This window comes from Grampus griseus (genome assembly GCF_964374135.1).
Source record: "Grampus griseus genome assembly, chromosome: 20".
NCBI classification, from domain to species: Eukaryota; Metazoa; Chordata; class Mammalia; order Artiodactyla; family Delphinidae; genus Grampus; species Grampus griseus.
The window spans coordinates 39,989,709-40,010,466 of record NC_139014.1 but is presented as its reverse complement, the minus strand read 5'-3'; the positions used below and the strand labels follow the sequence as shown (position 1 = coordinate 40,010,466).

The following is a 20,758-nucleotide window of genomic DNA, read 5'->3' as shown; positions in this document are numbered from 1 at the left end:
AAACCATCACCAAACTCGTATTGTCCACATGAGGTAGGACCACAGTTTTGGCTTTTCCCTTCATGGGCTCATTTAGAAGGCAACAGGCAGCACCTGTTGTCCACCTGTTTGATTGTGTTCACCTTCTCTTAATATCAGTGAGACAGGTGGCTTAAGCCTTTCCACTTGTAGAAAAGCTTGAAAAAACCTCAGAGAAAGATTGTTTTCATTTTCCAGTGACGTTTACACAAGTTGACTCCTGCTTTAGTTGGAAACATTTTTTCTACGGTGAAAGGACTCAGACTTTACACATGTAGAGAGAGAGAAGTGAAATTCTAATGCAGGTGTTAAAATCAATCCAATCAAAATAAGAGTTAATGCCTCTGTGCAACTGAATCTAGTTTATTTTGTTGTTGTTGTTTCTTAATTTTTTCAGCTGAGTACATGATGATTTAAATAGCTATATTTAAAACCATCTAAATTTTCATCTTTTTCTTTAGCACTATTACGACAAAGTGTGTTTTCCCACCTGATTATAAAACAATCAGACAGTGAATATATGTAATATATATTGCAATGCACTCTCATGTTAAATTCTCTAGAAAGGGAGAAGTGATATTCTTTTAAAGTTGGTTTTTTTCATAAATCTGCACAGTATTAGGACACTTAATAATCTAATTCATTATATTAATCCTTCAGAGAAGGAACGGGTAACATCATCTTCATGGTTACCCCAGAGGCATCTGAAATTTCTGTACCCAAGTGCTCAGGGAGACACCATTGCACTCAGGATGGTTTAGAGCTCAGGGCCAGGAATTGCACTGCTTTCGAAAAATCTCCAGCCTTGGTTGGGCAGTTAGGTGTGATTCTTCTGAGCCTCAGTTTCCTCCTCTGTCAAATGGTGTTAATGATCTCATTAGTCATGAGGGCTAAGCGGGATACTCCTGTAATACACAGTGCTCTGCCCATAGTACAGATTCCTATTAGCTGACATTACAGTTGTTGTTTCTGGTTTTAAAAAATATCTTAGTTAACTAAAGAGTGTTTTAATTGTGCTAATGAGTCTCTATCTGAAACCAGTCACAAACCATCCACTTAGAAGTGAAATGCTAGAGACCTTCTCTTTAGAAAAGGACCTGTGAGGATGCCCAGTGTTACTTTACTGCAGTGCAGGAAGAAAGAAAGGAACCAAACAAGAGGTTTAGCTGTTGAAGGGAGAAGACAAGTTATTATTCACAGGGTAAGATTATTCACCTAGGAAGCCTAAGAGAATTAACTGAGAAAGTTATTAGAGCTAAGAGGAAAGTTCATTACGTTTCTCAGAAAGAATTGATATACAGAAATCTACAACTTTCTTTCTTATATATCTGTAGTAATCAGTATATATAAATATATATATATTCCCATGTATGTTAAACAGATGGTTTTCCTCACAACAAAATATAAAATACCTATGAATACTTTTAATGAAATTATGAAAAATGACCTATATGAAAACATCTAGCTTCCTCAATTAGAAAGCTCATTATAAAATGTCAAGTCTCCTATAAATACAGGAGATAAATTTAATGCACGTCCACTGAAAATTCCAGTGATATTTTGTTTGGGGAGGAAGTATTCAAAATGATTTTAAATTTAGTTTTATCTGGAAGAATAAATGGGTAAGACTAGGTAAGCAAAAGAATAAAAAATGAATGGGAATTTGTTCCAGCAGACATTAAAATGCCACAATTTAAAGTGGTTTGGATTACAGATGAGTTTTTACTTTCTTCTTTGTGCTTTTCTTATTTTCCAAAATTACAGCATGTCGATTCACTTTAAAAAAAGAAAACATTTATATTATATATATAATTACATATATGTGTGTTTTTAAGTCTTAATATGACTGCATATCTGATATGCCCTTTAAATGCTTCAAGTTTTTTTTAATACTTTATGTAGAGGTAAATTATGTGGAATAATTTTCATCAGCATTACTACAGTAAAATTCATAGTTTTATAAGCTTGTGTAGCCTTTAAAAATTATTTTGATCTGTATCTTTTGAAACCCTTCTTCCATTTCTTGATTGCATTTATTTCTCTGAATATTAAGCAGTGGGCTTCAACAGGCTAATTATAACAGCTGAAATCCTCAGAGTTATGGCCTCTAATTCAGGCCATACTTGAATTCACAGAATGGCTGGATAATCTGATGTTTGCCTGCTGTGGTCTTTATTGCATGTGGAAATACTTGATTCTCCTAATGAGAGGAAAGAGAAATTCTTTGTGATTTGAAAGAAAAAGTTGTAATTGGATTTTTGAGGATTTTATTAGGTCACAGTAATGACGCTTGCACAGAAGATTTAGATTTATAGGGTTTTTTTAAACCTCTCTGTGGGTGGATTCCCCCCCCCCCCCGGGAATTTTAGATGTTGATAGTAGTGTATAGTTGGATCTGCCCCTGGATGGTGTGGGCTTGGTCCTTTCACACTTACTATTTTAATATGGGGTTCTTCCCTTATTTTGATAACTTTAACTTTCATAGGAAAATCAGTCGCCTATATGCCTTATGCTGAGGTCACACGTGCTCTAGCACAGGAAGCACAGATGCGCAGTACCGCAGCAAGGTCAGCATCACCGTGTAGGCTCTCTCCGAGAGAAGTCAGTAAAGCTGCGCCACAGCCCGATGTGAGTGCAGCCCGCTGTAGTGTCCCGCCAGGTAAATACCGCTCCTCTGTGCCGTGGCTGCTGGCCATCAACCTACACGTGATGACCTGGGTGGTTTACTCCCAGGATGCGTCCTTGCTGTTTCAGAATTTCTCTGCATTCCATCTTCAGTTGTATTCAGTTGAGATGCACTGGGCCACTGGGAGGTTTGTGTTCATACATGTGTACTGTGACGTTGACTGCCTTCTTTTAAGAGTACATGTACTTTGTAAAAATCTTGAGATCCACCCCCCTAAAAAAAATTCAAGTGTCTGTGAGAGTCAGAATCAGCAAATGTTTCCAAATTATGCAGGATGCAAAGAGGACGTATAACTGGTTGTCAGTCAATCTGTATATTCTCCAGAGTTGTAATATCAGCTGTTGCTAAGAAACACCCTTTTTCTCACCTGCATCGTGAGGTCCAAAGAGTGATGGAGAGAGAGAAAAAAATTGTTTGCCATTTGCATATGCTGAGCAGAAATAGTTTGAAATGGACGTCAGCCTGAAAGCTCTGGTTTGCCAGGGAGTTGAGTATTTCAACCTCACAAATACCATTCGTGACCTGAGTATGGATACAGGTTTAATTTAAGTGAAAGAAATTTAAAATAGAAATGTTCATCCTCAACTTCATCTTGCACTCACAGTTTAAACATGATTGAAGAAACAATTGAGATAGGTGGAATGTCGCAAACTAGGAAATTGACTATTTTAAATAATGTTTTCTCCCTTTTGAAAGTCCTCCAGCCTGCTCCGCATCAAGTGATAACTAACCTCCCTGAAGGGGTTCGGCTTCCAACAACTCGACCCACTAGGCCACCTCCTCCTCTCATCCCATCATCCAAAACCACAGTGGCTTCAGAAAAACCATCTTTTATACTGGGAGGCTCCATCTCACAGGTAAAAGGGCTTCTCTTCCCAGTAGATGGCCTGTTGTTTTTTTGCTTTGGTAAAAATTGTCCCTCCTTCCCATATTAATTTGTCAGAGTCCTAATAAATAAAAATGTGTCTGTTTATGAAGAGACAGTGACCTGAAAATGCAGCAGTCATTTTCTATTCCATACCACACACAGGAAGTTTATTCGAGTCATGTGCCCAGGTTGAGTGACAGTGGCACCCCTCTGGTTTAGCTCGGGAAAGGTGCGTGTGCCCTGAAGTGTAGTGTAGCATGAATGGAGATGGAATAGTTTCAAGTACTAGAGGATAACTATTTTAAAGGTTCTAATATTAAATTGTAGATGATTGGTAAGCCCTAGTTTATTCTGACCTTGGCCTTTCTCTCTGGACGTGGTCTGACTGTAAAGCCTCAGTCAGGTTGACTGACGTTCACCACCAGTGACTGCGCCCCCATTGGGCTGGGGGCCTTTTCCGTCCCTCCTAGGTTCTCTTCCTCCACTGCCTCAAGCGCTCTCTGTTGTCGTAGGTTAGTTCTGCCTTTTCCAGAACTCGATATAAATGGAGTCTTACACTTTGGCTCTTCTTTGTCTGTCTTCTTTAACTTAGCATTAATGATTTCAGGGATTCGTCCAGATTTTTTTTTTTTTTTTGGCTGCATTGGGTCTTTGTTGCAGCACGCAGGCTTTCTCTAGTTGCGGTGAGCAGGGGCTACTCTTCGTCGTGGTGCACAGGCTTCCCATTGCGGTGGCTTCTCTTGTGGAGCACGGGCTCTAGGTGCGCGGCTTCAGTTGTTGTGGCACGTGGGCTCAGTAGTTGTGGCTTGCGGGCTCTAGAGTGCAGGCTCAGTAGTTGTGGCGCACAGGCTTCGTTGCTCCACTGCGTGTGGGATCTTCCCAGACCAGGGCTGCAACCCGTGTCCCCTGCATTGGCAGGCGGATTCTTAACCACTGCACCACCAGGGAAGTCCCCGTCCAGGTTTTTGTGTAATCAGTAGTTTCTTCCTTTTTATTGCTGAATAATACTCCATTGGGTGAACATACCAATTTGTTTATCCATTTTCTTGTTGATGGAAACCTGAGCTGTTTCTGCTTTTTGGCTGCTGTAAATAAAGCTGATACGAACATTCTTATACTGGGCTCTTTGTAGACATGTGGTTTCATTTCTCTCGTATAGGCCCTGAGAGCAGAATGTCTGGGTAGATGTATGTTTTACTTCATAGTTTTCCGGAGTGGCTCTACAGTGCCACTGCCACCAGCACAGTCTGAGTTCCACTCGCTGTTGTCATTCTTTTTTATATTAGTCATACTAGTAGGTATGTAGTATTCCACTGTGGTTTTATTCTGCATTTCCCTGATAACAAATGATGTTTAGCGCTTTTCATACACTTATTGGCCATTTGTACATCTGATTGTGACGTGACTGTCTTATTATCTGTTTTTATTGGACCTTTTAGTTACTAGGTTGCAGAAGTTCTTTATACATCACAGATGAAAATTCTGTTTTTTATATATATATATATTTTTTTTCTCTCTTGTGTGTTTTGATGCATAGAAGTTTTAAATTTTGATGGAAGTTCATATATATATTTTTCCCTCTTACGACTAGTTCTTTTTCTCTAAAAAATCATTGCCCGTTTCAAGCTTGTGGAGATTTTCTCCCAGGTTTTCTTCTGAAAGCTTTATAGTTTTGGCTTTTATATTTAGGTCCATGTGAAACTGATTTCTGTGCACAGTGAGGCGAGGATGGGCCTCATCCATCCATGTGGATCTGCATTCCCATCACATTGGTTGAAAAGTCTTTTCTCTCTCCCATTTGCATGTTTGGGTCTGTTTCTGGACTCTGTTCTGTCCCATTGACCTACTTGCCCATCCTTTCATCAGCACCAGTCTTGGTTATTGTGCTTTTTATAGTAAGTCTTAAGATCATGTCGTATAAGTCCTGCAGTCGTATAAATAAGATTGTTTTAGCTCTTCTGTGTCTCTTGTATTTCCATATAAGTTACATAATCAGTTTGTCAGTTCCTACAAAAAATTCTGCTGGGATTTTGGTTCGTATTGCATTAAATCTGTAGATTAATTCTTAAGAAAATTGAGTCTTCTAATCCATGCACATGTTCGTCTTTCCATTTATTTAGGTCTTTGATTTCTCTCAGCAGTATTTTGTAATTTTCACTGTAGAGATTTTATACATGTTTTGTTAATTTTGTTAATCGGTTAATTTGATTATTTATAATGTATTTTATGTTTTTATAAGTGATATTTTAAAAATTTTCCTTTTCTGGTTCTTTCTGGTGTATGAAAAAAGTTGATTTTTATATCTTGACCTTATCTCCTGTTACATTTACTTACTGTTTGTGACAGGGTTTTTTGGTTTTATTTTTGGTTTTTTTTGGAAGGGGTAGATTTCTTAGGACTTTCTCTGTATGCGTGTCGTCTACAAATAAAGACAGTTTTACTTCTTCCTTTCCAATCTTTATGCCTTTCCTTTTCCTTGTTTTATTAAACTGGTTAGGGTAGAACTTTTAGAACAATGTTGAATAGAAGTGGTGAAGAGATTATACTTTGCTTGTTGCCCAACTTAGGAGGGAGGCATTCAATATTTCGCTAGTAGGTATGTTAACTACAGACTTTGCATAGGTGCCCTTCATCAGATTGATGATGTTTCTGTATATTCTTAGTTTGCTGAGAGGTTTTCTTTTTCTCCAATTCTTATACTTTTCAACTTCAGAATTTCTATGTGATTCTGTTTTATGATTTCTTTCTCTTTGTTGATATTCTCTATGTGATGAGACGTCATTTTCATACTTTCCTATAATTCTTTTTTTTTTTTTTTGCGGTACGCGGGCGTCTCACTTCTGTGGCCTCTCCCATTGCGGAGCACAGGCCCCGGACGCGCAGGCTCAGCGGCCATGGCTCATGGGCCCAGCCGCTCCGTGGCATGTGGGATCTTCCCGGACCGGGGCACGAACCCATGTCCCCTGCATCGGCAGGCGGACTCTCAACCACTGTGCCACCAGGGAAGCCCTCCTTTAATTCTTTATACATGGTTCCCTATAGTTCATTGAACTTATTTATAATAGCTGACTTAAAGTCTTTTCCTAACAAATCTAAAGCCCAGGGACAGTTTTTATTCACTGCTTTTTTTTTTTTTTTACCCTCCTGTGTATGGATCATATGTTCCTGTTTCTTTGCATGTCTTGTAATTTTTGGTTGAAACACATAACATAATGTGGAACTCTGGAAATCAGATTCTCCTTTCTCCCTAGGATTTGTTGTTGTTTATTTGAACTAATTCAGTAAAGTCTGTATTCTTGTGTCATGTGTGGCCACTGAAGTCTCTATTTGCTTAATGAGTGGTCAGCTAGTTATTAGACAGAGAGTTCAGTGCCCAGAAAGACTAAGTTCCCACGTCTTTACTGAGGGCTCTGTGTGTATGTTGGGATGTGCCTGCAGCGTTCAGCCAGGCAGCTGGCACTTCGGCCTTGGTCTTCACTTCCTGCTTTCTCAGCGCCTTGAGATCAGCCAGCGGTGAGAACTCATGGCCGCCTTATGTCTTCCCTGGCAGGTACATAGCCTTGCACGTGCACTTGGCCTTCTAGGTTCCTAGGAAGATGTTGGAGCTTTTCAAATCCCTTGTGAATATCTCTTTCCTTAGCTTTTCCTCTTAAGGTTTCTGTTTAGCCTGTTTTTTCACCCTAGCTGTTCTCTCCTGCCTCAGCCAGTGGAGAGGTTAATCCATTGACTCTGATAGTTTTTGACAAGCCTGAACTTTCTTCCCCACCACAGTCAGGCCAGAAAAGACAGCTTTGCAAGTGGGTCTGTCAGAGAACCGTCAGACCAGTCTGATCATGACAGTTACCTGGGAATGATAACCCCATTCTTTCCCTTGTGCTGTCTGCTGGACTGCTCGTTTTCACCGTGGTCGAGGGCTGTGGGTTCTCAAGGCTGAGACAGAGCTGGCGGGGGTTGGGGGGTGAGGGGCGTGGGAGGGGCAGCAGAGCCAAGTCCAGGTGTCACACAGCTCATGGTTCTTACCTGGGTTCTGCCATTTTTCTTGAATAAATGCTCCCAGATTTCTACAAGCCTTTGGTTAAAGCGTTGGAAAAGAGTTCTTAAAAGGCTGATTCTGGGCTTCCCTGGTGGCGCAGTGGTTGGGAGTCTGCCTGCCGGTGCGGGGGGTGCGGGTTTGTGCCCCGGTTTGGGAGGATCCTGCGTGCCGCGGAACGGCTGGGCCCGTGAGACGTGGCCGCTGGGCCTGCGTGTCCAGAGCCTGTGCTCCACGGCGGGAGAGGCCACAGCTGTGAGGGGCCCGCGTACCGCAAAAAAAAAAAAAAAAGGCTGATTCTTAAAATTTTTGCTAGTTTTCTGGTTACCTTTATGGAGGAGGGTTTTTGGAAGTCCTTACTCCACCATTTTCATTGGTGCTTCTATCCCATAGCATTTTTACGAGGGATAATGTTAACAATAGTAGCTTACATTTTGTGTGTATGGTTAAGTGCTTTTATTTATGTAATTTGTAAGTAATGCATATTATCTTCATAAAATTTATGGTAATTTTGGAAGACATATCTTGCTCCCTTTAAAAACTTTTAAAATTTAACCAGTCTGTGTCAGGGATTTTCTTGCTTTACAAATACCTGTTCTTAATTTTGGTGGGGGGTGAGTGGTAAGTTTTATAAACAGAAACGTGTACCTTAAATATATAGTTGACCTTGTGAAAAGACAGTGTTATTCTAGTCCTTTAACATTATTTTTAGGGAACACCCGGCACTTACTTGCCTTCTCCTAATCAGGCCTCCTATGCTCCCGAGGCAGCGAAGCCCTCGGCGGGCTCCATCTCTCTGGGACTGCCGCGGCAGCAGGAGGCCGCCAAGCCAGGTCAGTGAGGAGGACGTGGCCATCTCTGCCTTTGTAGCGTCACAGTCAGGGATTCAGCACTTGAGCTCACTTTCTCTTGCTTTGGTCCGTAGCTACTGTGCCCTACATCAAGCAAGAAGAGTTTTCTCCCCGAAGCCAAAACTCGCAACCTGAGGGTTTATTGGTCAGAGCCCAACATGAAGGAGTGGTCAGAGGTAAAATATGCTGTTTGGCAGAAATACTAAACTCTGGTCCCCAATAAATATATTAAAGGAAGTCATTAATGTGTTTTAATGATGATGGGCTCTTAAACTAGAGCCTTTAAATTCTAAATGTAAGTTTTCTTTCTGTATAAAAATGACTTTAAAACTTTGAAATTTCATATTTCTACAGTCTTTTTTAATAATTGCAAAATTATTTTAAAAGTACATTTCAGTAAAACAAAAACTGTTCTTTTTGTGCTGCTGTTCCCTCTCTTCGAAGTAGGGGCTGATTTTGTTTGCTTGGTTTTTTGTTTTGTTGTGTTTTTTTTGCAGGTGCAGAGGTGTGATTCGCTAATGATTTTGTTTTTATTCAGGTACCACAGGAGCCATTCAAGAAGGAAGTATAACTCGGGGAACTCCCTCCAGCAAACTTTCTGTGGAGAGCATCCCATCCCTCCGGGGCTCTATCACCCAGGTTAGTTGCGCTCATTCATGAGAAAACCAGAAGTGATGTCTCAAGCGTGTTGGCTGTTCCAGCAGTAGTTTTGTGACTGTGTTGTTCGTAGTTCTGGGTTATGGAACGGGGTCTCAGTGATGATAAACCTCAGATCTATAAACTGCCTGCAGAGAGACAGTAATGTGATCATTTCGACCACAAGCTGTATCATCTGTACTGTGGTTCATTTGAAAAGGTCGATTATTTGCAACTTGACAGAAGAAGCAAGTTCTAATTGATGTAACTCTCACTGCCTTCCTGGCAAAGCTTTTACCGTGTGTTCAGCTTAAATAGGAATTGAGAGGAAAATCATTATAAATTGTTTGCTTGCTTTGCCCCTTCTGAGAAGGAAGGTCTGTAGTCTCAGGAAATACGGATGGTGTTGACAAAAACACCAGAAGTCAAGTATCTTCTTCTAATTTTAGGCTAAGGTGCCAATTTTGATTAATAAAAGGTCTTTCTTTTCCTCAGTTAGATGTAAATTTTAGTTTGAAACGTAAAACAGTCCTTAGCCTCTTTATTAATGTAGATCTGGAAAAGGAAAATTCTATTTTGGGAATTCATTGTAAACAGAATCCTGTGCTTTCGTGCACGTGCCTGTCACGAGCTTTCTGTTCCTCTTCCTTGACTTTTGTTTCTGTTCCCTAGGACAGTGGTGGTTAAAGTTTGTTCCGCAGAGCAGCAGCAGCAGTGTCACCTGGGAAGTTGTTAGACATATAAATGTTGAATTCCTGCCCTAGATTTCCTGAAGTCTCACCCATGGGGGCCGGGTCCCAGCAGTCTGTGTTCTCCAGCTCTCCAGGGATTCTGCCCAGCACCCATTCAAGAGCAAGCCCTAGGACCCTGCTGACCGAGTGTAGTGTGCCCCAGAGGAGCAGCATCTCCTGGGAACTTGTTAGAATAACGCAGACATTTCAGTCCCTGCTCCAGACCTATGGAATCAGAATCTCCTTTTTTTAAAAAAAAAATTTATTTATTTATTTATTTATTTTTGGCTGCGTTGGGTCTTCGTTGCTGCGCATGGGCTTTCTCTGGTTGCGGTGCGCGGGCTGCTCTTCGTTGCGGTGTGTGGGCTTCTCACTGCGATGGCTTCTCTTGTTGCGGAGCGTGGGCTCTAGGTGTGCAGGCTTCAGTCGTTGTGGCACGCGGGCTTCAGTAGTTGTGCCTTGCAGGCTCTAGAGCGCAGGCTCAGTAGTTGTGGCGCACGGGCTTAGTTGCTCTGCGGCATGTGGGATCTTCCTGGACCAGGGCTCAAACCCGTGTCCCCTGCCTTGGCTGTTGGATTCTTAACCACTGCGCCACCAGGGAAGTCCCAGAATTTCCATTTTAACAAGAGTCCAGTGATTTCTTTCTGAGACATGGTTATAGAGCATGTGGTGTGTAGTGATCTGGAAAGTTACACACTAACTTCTCAGATCTCTCCTTTCACATTTGACCAAAGTTATCCAGTCCCTTGATGTTAGTTTTCAGAATAAGCAAACACTTTAATATAAATAAAAGAAAAATAAATGGCCTATGCATCTTATTTTTCCTTCTTCATTTTCGCTCCAGTATCCAAACTGGATGCGGAATGAACTGGATCAAGTGAGGCTGGGCTTTGCCTGTCGATTTTCAAATCTGTCTGTCCGTGTGACATGAGCACTTCCAAAGAGGGTGCGAGGGTTTCTGGGTGTTCACCACGGAGCTCACCTCTCGGCTGCACGAGCGGACACGTGGTCCCCATCACTGTCCTGCAGGGACACATGGGTTCAGAGTGGCCTCAGTGGAGTTTTGGGGACACTGAGTTTTGGAGTGTGTGTGGGCTGGGGCTTGGCCCCCGACTCTCCCATGCAACCTAGGCAGCTCACTTTGCAAAGTGTTCTACACTTTAGGTTCCATGAGTGCTTCCCTTGAAGGAAGGGTAACAAGAACCGTGGCCATAGGTGGCCCAGAAGAGGACTAGTGATGGTGAAAACGCGGGTGACGTAACCTAAGCTGAGTCACATCACAGTACGGGGGCATCTGAGTTTTCTGTCCCCTCTTATTGATGACCAGAGGTCTAACCCAGCAGACAGTTTAGTAACTGAAAACTCTTTTTCCCTCTTATCACAATATGAGAGAAGGTTGTGGTACTTTAATTTAAAATTTAATTTGTTGACTTATTTTTCTTAGAAATTTTGAAAAAGCTTTATTACATTTGCGTGATTTTAGGCCTTCAGACACATTTTGTTGCTGAGAGTTAAGTACCTTCGTAGAGGTTTGACTTTGAGGCGGGGAAGAAAGCTCATCAGCTCAGATACCTGTTAGCGTTTTAAGAAGTTTTGTACGGCAGGGTTCAGGGACCAAGGTACAGTGTTTCTTTACGTTTATAAAACGTGTCTGATTTCCCGTCATGTGCTGGCCTGTCTCATTTGAGGACATGGCTTGCTCTGACTCTCGGTGTGGCAGGTTACATTTTCTGAGCGTCTTTGTGTCCTGTAAAGTCAAGTGATGTTTGTGGTGCCTGTGTTTGAATTGATGACAGGGGACCCCGGCTCTGTCCCAGGCTGGCATACCAACTGAGGCTTTGGTGAAGGGACCCATTTCTAGACTGTCCATTGAAGAGAGCAGTCCTGAGAAAGGCCGAGAGGAAACTGCATCCAAAGGCCATGTTATTTATGAAGGCAAAAGTGGACACATCTTATCTTACGATAGTAAGTATTGCATCTCCACACTGAAGCCAGTGTTGTAATGTGTGACTAAGGATGTGGTTCTGGTTCCCTACATGCTTGCTTTGGAAAAGTTAGTTTTCCTTCCCTGAGCCCAAGTTTCCTCTCTGTAATGTAAAAAAAGGTTAATACTTGTACTTCTCGTGAAACTTTTGTGAAAAATTAACTGAAACAGTCAATGAAAAGTGATTAACAGTGCAGAGCCCATACTACGTGTCCCCTGAGTGGTAGCTAACATTGCCAGCTGTGGTCATTTGATTTAGCCTAGGAAAAGAATCTTTGTTTAACTTTAATAGAATCACTTTTATTTTAAAGGGGTACCTATTTTATGTGTTAAGAATTAAGGAGTAGATAATAGTCTGATAATCCTAGAAAGAGTATTGAATTTAAATGCTGCTTAAATATAACTATTTTAATGTCTGTATGTATGTAAGCATTTATCTTTAGGTGTATCCTTAAGTTTCAGTTTTAAATTGCACGCTGTTCTGAGTAGTGAGATGAAATCTCACGCTACCCCACCCAGGGTGTGAATCTCCCCTTTGCCCACTGTGTCCACACTGGCTCAGTCAACAGTGACTTTCATGAACCGCAGTGCTGTGTTCAGTGACCCTTATCTGAGCTTTCAGATGTCAGGATCCCCTTCCAGCATTCTCATAGCCCACTGTCCATAGTACCGGTTACTGTGTGTAACCACCTAGTAATTTATCTGTATCTGCCACTACTGCTGAATTTCATGAGGGAAGGGACTTAATTTGTTAACCTAATCTGCAAGCCTGGTTTATGCCTGACACTCAATAAATATATTTGAGTGAATGAAAACATTTTTATAAATGGCATCTGCACAGATGTATATAGTAGATTAAGACCAGTTTTTATATATATATTTTTTGTGAGATTATGAAATTAAGATAACTTATTTACCATACAATAGGCCTTGGGCTCTGTCTGAGTAATACTTGTGTCTGTGTCCTGCAGATATTAAGAATGCCCGAGAAGGGACGAGGAGTCCGAGAACAGCTCATGAAATCAGTCTCAAAAGAAGCTATGAATCAGTGGAAGGAGCTCTAAAGCAAGGGTTGTCCATGAGGGAGTCTCCTGTGTCAGCACCGCTGGAGGGTGAGGTGTCGTTTCCAGAACGCTGTTCAGATACATTGAATTTCGTATAGTAAATTTCCATTGTTGAGTTAGGTTGTATTCAGTCTCTGTCATTTCAACCTGAAATTTATATCAATATATAAATGAAACTCATATAAATATATTAATATATTACTAATGCATGTAATATGAAATATACAGGTAATATTAACATGAAATTTATATTAATAAATGTTTAAACTTATGTTCATATCTACATATAAATCAAGTGGTACGTGGCAGTGGAGGGAAGTAAAAATTAAACATAATTGGTCATACCGTAGGTAACTGTTAGAATGCTTATATAATTTGTAGATTATTTCTTTTTGAGTTAAGTGAGTTTAAAAATGTGAAATTCATCATGAGAACTTTGTTTTTATTGTGAGGCAGATAGAGTGGTATAATGGACAGAGCAAAGACATGTATTTGAATCCTAACTTCACTCTTTCCTGGTGAATTTCTCTGTGTCCATTTCTTGCTCTGTAAATTAAGGGATTGTACCTACCATTGTGTGAGGATTAGAGACAGGTGTGCAGTCTTGTGCTGAGCATGTGACGTGCATTCATCAAATGATAGCTATGGTTTTGTTTTGTTAATGGCTCACTTTCCTTAAATCTTAACCTACCTCAATTATTTTATTTTAATCTAGATAAAATACTAAAAACAGTGTAAGGACTCCTCAATCTTGAAGGCCTGTGAAATTTTCTAAGAGCTGGATTTTCTCTGTAGTTAAAAAAAAAAAAAATCTCACTTTTCTTTCCTTGATTCAGATTTGTTGGCAGTATAACATGAAACTTCTTAGGAGGTTATTTACATCTCTTTCATTTTGATTTGCATGTTTCATTTAATATATTTTACCTTTTTTTGAGGTATCCATCTTTCATGTTTTCCCCTTCTCACAGGTATATTTCAGAGCTAAACAATGATTTCCAATCCCCCTATATTTTCTCTCACCTCTGTCAGAAAGCACTGGGTGTTTAGATTTAGCTTTGAAAGTGTTGTTCTTTACTTTTTGACTTATAATAGATGTCTTCTTTGGCCATTTTCTATTTAGGAAAATGTTTAAAAAGAAATGGGTGATGTCATGTTGGGTACTTCCAACTTTTGTTATTTTTTCCATGATATTCTTCTGAATAGTTTGCAAATCTAAAATGGTACCCCTTTCTCCATGGAGCTTTTATCAACAGTACACCCTCTAAGAACAGTGTGCGTGAACTGACACCCGTGTTGTGTCTAACTCCGGAATTGCCTCCTTGTTTTGAAAGGGCTGATCTGCCGAGCATTACCCAGGGGGAGCCCTCACTCTGACCTCAAAGAAAGGACTGTGCTGTCTGGTTCCATAATGCAGGGTAAACATTTTGCTCATTTGCTTTTATTCATTACTGCCTCACTGGCAAAGTAGTTTGAAATTAATGTGCAGTGTGTGATATCTGAAAAAGATACCTGTTTTTCAAGATATCTTCCCTTTTGAAATATTAGGTATTTAAATCCTGATTATAACTCTTCTTCTCTGAGTTACATAGTGTATTGGAAGATGATAGTTGCCTAATCTTTGAATATAGAGACACCTTCATTATGTAAGAACAATTCTGTGATTGTGATGAGCGATGTATTAAATCTTGAACAACACCGCCCTCCCCCCCCCCCGCAAAAGAATGGCCGATGAGTATTGATTTAAGGATCCTTTGTAAACCAAAAATTGATTAGAAACTGCAAGATGGCAAGGCATTCATTTTTTTATATTGCGGTAAATTGTGTGCAACAAAATTTACCATTTTAACAGTTTTTAAGTGTATAATTCAGTGGCATTAATTTAATAAGCATGTTTCTTGAATCCTTTTTTGAAGGCACACCAAGAGCGACAACTGAAAGTTTTGAAGATGGCCTTAAGTACCCCAAACAGATTAAAAGGGAGAGTCCGCCCATACGAGCGTTTGAAGGTGCCATTACCAAAGGAAAACCTTACGATGGCATCACCACCATCAAAGAGATGGGGCGCTCCATCCATGAGATCCCACGGCAAGATGTTTTAACTCAGGAAAGCCAGAAAACCCCAGAAGTGGTGCAGAGCACGAGGCCCATGGTCGAGGGCTCCATCTCCCAGGTAGCCATTCCGCTTCAGACTGCAGTGCGACCTAAGGATTATCAGTAGTTCTTATAAGCATTATAAGTGTCAGGTCTCTTGGAAGGAAACATGAAGGTTTGTGTCTGCTTTACCCTTAGTTGTTCTGGTGTGGGAGAGTGTGCAGCTTCAGCTCAGTGGACCTGTGATGGAGACCCACACAGACAGCAGCCGTCGTTGCCGCGAGCCCGACGTGGCCTGCGGTGGAGAAGCGGCTGAGCTGTGGCTGCCTGTGACGCCTGTCTCTTTCCCTGTAGGGCACACCCGTCAAGTCTGACAGCAGTTCAGGCCAATCCGCCATCAAGCACAACGTCAAGTCCTTGGTCGCGGGGCCTAGCAGACTGCCCCGTGGGCTGCCTCCACTGGAAATTAGGCCAGAGAGCATAAAAGCGGTCGAACGGGGAAAATACGAGGACGTGAAAGCAGGCGAGCCTGTGCGTTCCCGGCACACGTCGGTGGTAAGCTCTGGCCCCTCGGTTCTCAGGTCAACGCTTCACGAAGCCCCCAAAGCACAGCTGAGCCCGGGGATTTACGAGGACGCCAGCGCACGGCGGACGCCGGGGAGTTACGCCAGCACTGCGCCCAGAGGCTCGCCCATGATGAGCAGAGCTCCCGATGGTGTGTTCCTCCCGTGTCCTTGTCTGACGTCTGTGTTGTGCTGCCCACCTCCGCCAGCAGCACGCAGCCCGGTGTTGGCTCCAGGTGGTCGAAAGCGCCGTCGGTGGTGCTTGATGCTAGGGCTCTGGAAGGCTGGCTGCCACATTAAAATAGGCATAATTGTAGGTGAAGTGCCTAATGTTTTAACTCAATGCAGAGTATGGTGGAGTCCAGAAATGCTTGAGCAAGTAATGCTTAGAGTAGATTTTCAGCTAACCCGTGAGGTTTTCTGGAAGTCAGTCTGGACTCCTGGCTCCTGGGCGCCGTCTGCTGTGGGGCTGAACATTTAAGCTGTGGAGCCGGGCTGCTCAGGGTTGAATCAGGGTTCTCCTTGCTGTCCTAACTTGGACCCGTTCCTCAGGTTTTCTGTGCCATAGTTTCCTCATCTGTGAATTGGTGGTGTAATACTAAGGCTTATTACCTCATTGGATTGTTCTGAAGATAAAATGCGGTGATAGGTTTAAAGAACTTGGAAAGAATAGCGCCTCGTGTGTAGGAAGGACTCAGTTACTGTGCGCTATGGGTACAGTTGGCACTGCTGTTAGCGCCACGACCCCACACCTCCTTGGGGTTTATGCTGCTGGCAGGTAGATCAGCAAACTGAGAGGCATGGTTTTTACCAGGTGGTCCCTGAAGCAATCCAAGGCCCTTAAACATGCTTCCACTTAGCATTTTTGGCTGTACTGCGGTAATCATTTATCGCTGGGCTTCTGTGCAGGGTCCTGGGCTGCACTCTGCGAGGCTGTGGGCGTGAAGGATGTGGGCGGTGGGGGGGCGGCACAGAGGGAGGAGGAGAGGAAAGCGCCTGTTTGGGGGTGCAGAGTGAACCCAAACCTTGTTGGCTCTAGTTACGAAAGAGGAGAAGTGCCCTGCAGAAGGAAAGGCTCTACAAGTTAGAGCAAGTTGGGGTGTGAGGGGATGTACTAAACCAGCCTGATTCCTTGGTTTTGACAGGCAGGTTTGTGTGATCATAGCAAAGTTGACATTATCAAAATCTGAAGGATTAGGTGGTGCTGACGGTTGCACAACACTGTGTGTGTATTACTGTCACTGAAGTGTACCCTTTGTAATGGCTAAAATTGTAAGTTTTATGTTCCGTGTGTTTTACCACAATCATTAAAACGATAGAGGGTGGTGGCTGGTAGCACTGATGGGACGATCAAGCCTCTCTGGATACCGTCATGTAGAAAAGAAGCAGCTGGGGCAGGGAGGAGACTGATGCTGGTAAGAAAGTCTCTGGACGTACAGAGTGAGGAAACACAGTGTAGCCTAGCAGGGGCTGGCAACGCAGGCGCGGAGAGTAAGCTGAGGTTTGATGCATGCAGGATCAAGAGAAATTAGAATACCAGGTTGCGGAGACAACGAAACAGTGTATAGTGGGGTTTAAAGAGGAGTGTCGAACGTCGTTTTCAGCCTTAACATTAGGTGGTAAACCCGGGCTGTGACCCAGAAGGGGGCAGTGTCCAAATCACAGAGGTGCCTGCCAGCTCTTCACGTTTGCATATTCTGCAAGATTACTGTGACATGTTTCGTGGGAAGAGAAGATCAAAATACTGTACGAATATGGTCTGTATTTGAGTGGTTGAGAAATAAACATTAACAACTTTGCTTAAGAATTTGTGGCGTTGGCCCCTTTATTTTTTCTTGCAGTTACGATTTCTTCTAGCAAGTCTACCAGTCATGAAAGGAAATCGACACTGACCCCTACACAGAGGGAAAGCATCACAGCGAAGTCTCCAGTTCCTGGGGTAGACCCTGCAGTGAGCCACAGCCCTTTTGAGCCGCACCACAGGGGCGGTGCCCCAGGGGAGGTTTACCGGAGCCATCTGCCCACACATCTGGACCCAGCCATGCCGTTTCACCGGGCTCTGGATCCTGGTAAGCACCGTGTGTAGCAATAACTGAAAGCAAAGAAATAACATACCTGTGTGGCTTTCTAGACTTTCTGTTTATTAAGGTACAGTCCACAGACAGTTGCATGGGTCATTAGTGTATATAGTTCAGTGAATTTTCACAAACTATACACCCCATGTAACCAGCTCTCAGATCAAGACACAAAATATTACCAGCACCCCTGAAAGAGCTAAAAATATTAGGTATGTGGAAAGCTCTCTTGTCTGATGGCATTTGGTTAAGCTGATTGGAAAAGTGGGTTAATGTGAAGAACTGTTTTTAAATGACACATGCATACGTTATATGTTTCAATTTACAGCAGAGACATGCATTCACCAGTGTTCTGATCTCAGGTCAGGGGCCACTGATTAAACCTCACCACTGTCTTTCTTGTATAAATGATACATCTCCAGGTTTGGTTTTTTAAGTGAAGTTAGAATTTAAAGACACTTCAAAGCAATCTAAATACAGAATCCTTCTAGATTTTTTTCCCAGTCTTTTAAAATTATCTAGTCTATACCTAATTCAGCTTCTATATTGAGTCTTTCCAAAGCAGTCAACTTAGTTTCTGGAGAAACCACTTTTTTTGTTCTTCTGTCATAGATTTACAGAGTTTTTCATTAAGTTACACAATTACAGTAGCAAGTACAGCTGGAAGGAACTTTTGAACAGACACGACTGACTTTGAGTAAACATGGCTTTGGTCAGTGTAGAAGCGTGTAGGTTTTCTAGAGAGCAGCCTGCACTGGGCACGGTGATGCTAGGGGCACCGGGCAGTGGACTCTGCACAGGGAAAGGAGTCCCATCAGCAGGTTGGTGCAGAGTTTTTGCTGGGCTGTGATGATGTCAGTACCATCACATTGTCGCTTGAGAACGTTCAGTTTCAGAGGAGCCCACACCTGGTTCTTCAGGGCCTGTCTCCAGAACCAAGGCAGAAGTTCCCACTCACACAGTCAGCTGACAGATTCAGCTGGGAGTTCTAGAGGAAGGGGACGCAGACACTCCCGAAAGCTTGTTGTTTGTTCTTCTAGGGAGAACATATATATATATATATGACAGTTCCTTCAAGCTCTCAGACAGAAGCACATGTTTTTACTTTCATGTAGTGTTTATCATAGTTCTTTATTTCACTTGCTTGCCACTGTTGAGCTTGAGCTGGATGATCAGTGTTTTGAGGATAGAGGCATTATCTTCTTTTATTTCTTCCAGTTTTATTGGGATAGAATTGACATACAGCACTAAGTTCCTTGTGTGTGTTCTGCTCATTTACCACACCTCCAGCTTCCTAGCATCTGTGTCACGCTCTAACCTAGGGTTAGAACAGCTACAGCCTCTGGCCAGATCCTGCTGCTGCCTGTTTGTGCAAATAAAGTTTTATTAGAACACAGCCACACCTGTCTGTTTATATTTTGTCTGGCTGCTCTCACACTGTAATGGCAGAGTTGAGTTGGTACGATGGAATGGTCCACAGAGCCTCAAATGCTGACCACCTGGCCCTTTGCTGGCTAATCTCTGCTTTAAACAGACATGCTAATTAAATGCTTGTAGACTAATCATTCTTACCCCCAGAAAAGTAAAGTTACTATCTGTTACAAAGTGTTTTCACACATATTTCCATTTAGTTGTATTAGATGATCGGTACTATAAAAAATTATTTTCAGACACAGCTTTTGGAGACTTCAGGTGAAAAATCTAATAAAGGTCCACGTCAAAGATTGAAAATGAAACTACTGGAGAATTTTTTTTAGCTACTGTTCTAGTGGTAAAAAGGTTAATACTCTTGTTTTGTCTAGTCTGTCTTCCCCCTTTCCATTACGTCTGCCATTAGAATATTTATATTCACGTTGCTGGTATGTCAAGGTCTAAAAGGAATCCACCAAAATCCTGTATTCCCCCGACCCCCGGCCCCATGACAGCTAGAAGTTGATTGTGCACATAGCTCAACAGATGGTTTTTTTCCTTATTTTTTCTGTGGGTGATGTTTGGCAAATGAGTTCTACCCAGACTAAACTATGCCTGTCTCTTTTCTCTCCCTCAGCAGCTGCTGCTTACCTGTTTCAGAGACAGCTGTCACCAACTCCAGGTTACCCCAGTCAGTATCAGCTCTATGCGATGGAGAACACGCGGCAGACGATCCTCAACGACTACATCACCTCACAGCAGATGCAAGTGGGCCTGCGCCCGGACATGGCCAGAGGGCTGTCCCCCCGGGAGCAGCAGCTGGGTCTTCCGTACCCAGCAACCAGGGGTGTGTGCCTTTGCAGACTCGAGCATGTGCGCCCAGGGTTTCCTAGGCACTCTGATAAATGCTCGGTGGGTGGATGATGGAAAGAAAGAAAAGGCCATTCCTTCTCTCCATAGCCATTAGCCCAGGAAGGCAAACAAAGTGATCCATCGAGGTGGGCTGTTTTGGCAACACTGATATATTGAAACCAGACCAGTGTGCTCGGGGTTTGAAGCCATGGTCTCACCAGTCTCCCTCCCTCTTTCCTCTCTCCACGTCTTTGGGTGCTGGTGTGGGGTGCAGTACTTCATATCCTTCTCTAGATGGAGATGGTCTTACTGTTTGCAAATTGTCATTGGGTTTTAGAGATAAACAAAATTAAAAAGCCAGGTATAGTTCTGTATCTTTAGAATAACAAATAAAACATAATTTTGTTGTATTTCTTTTGACTAGGAATCATTGACCTGACCAATATGCCCCCAGCAATTTTAGTGCCTCATCCAGGGGGAACAAGCACTCCCCCCATGGACAGAATCACTTACATTCCTGGAACACAGGTCACCTTCCCTCCGCGGCCGTACAACTCTGCGTCCATGTCTCCAGGTGGGTCTGCACTCACCCCTTGCTGGTGTGAGCAACGTGCTCATGTCCTGGCAGCAGAGCCCTTGGAGGTGTTTGGGGTCCTTTTCCTGCATTTGGCCTGCAGTTTTCCATTTAATATTAGTTATCGTTCCTCTGCGCCGTCTGTCCCTAGATACTCGGGAGGGATCTTGGGAGCTTGTGTTATGCTCCGAAGTCACTCGAGACTCTTAATAGAACACACTTCCTACAGCTCAGCTTTGGAGCTTCCTGAAAATCTTTCAGTCACTCGAGAGTGCAAAACTTGTTTGACGCACCTGTACGTTGACGTTTTGTCCTCAAGTTGCAG

The 20,758-nt window shown here is 42.6% G+C and overlaps 1 protein-coding gene across 8 annotated transcripts in view; it reads left to right on the top strand.

The window, feature by feature from the left end:
- NCOR1 (nuclear receptor corepressor 1) overlaps positions 1-20,758 on the top strand; it is a gene marked incomplete at its 3' end in the record, with an annotated part of 142,762 nt that overhangs the window by 103,591 nt on the left and 18,413 nt on the right. For 5 of the 8 annotated variants that reach the window (XM_082678227.1, XM_082678226.1, XM_082678225.1 and 2 more), the window contains 12 exons: positions 3,401-3,561; positions 8,315-8,435; positions 8,528-8,629; positions 8,992-9,092; positions 11,617-11,785; positions 12,776-12,916; positions 14,200-14,283; positions 14,782-15,038; positions 15,314-15,674; positions 17,364-17,591; positions 19,645-19,854; positions 20,284-20,433. In XM_082678227.1, coding sequence (XP_082534353.1) covers positions 3,401-3,561; positions 8,315-8,435; positions 8,528-8,629; positions 8,992-9,092; positions 11,617-11,785; positions 12,776-12,916; positions 14,200-14,283; positions 14,782-15,038; positions 15,314-15,674; positions 17,364-17,591; positions 19,645-19,854; positions 20,284-20,433 — 2,085 coding nt within the window. The remainder of the gene's footprint in view (positions 1-3,400; positions 3,562-8,314; positions 8,436-8,527; positions 8,630-8,991; positions 9,093-11,616; positions 11,786-12,775; positions 12,917-14,199; positions 14,284-14,781; positions 15,039-15,313; positions 15,675-17,363; positions 17,592-19,644; positions 19,855-20,283; positions 20,434-20,758) is intronic. The other 3 variants (XM_082678228.1, XM_082678224.1, XM_082678229.1) reach the window with 2 other exon arrangements.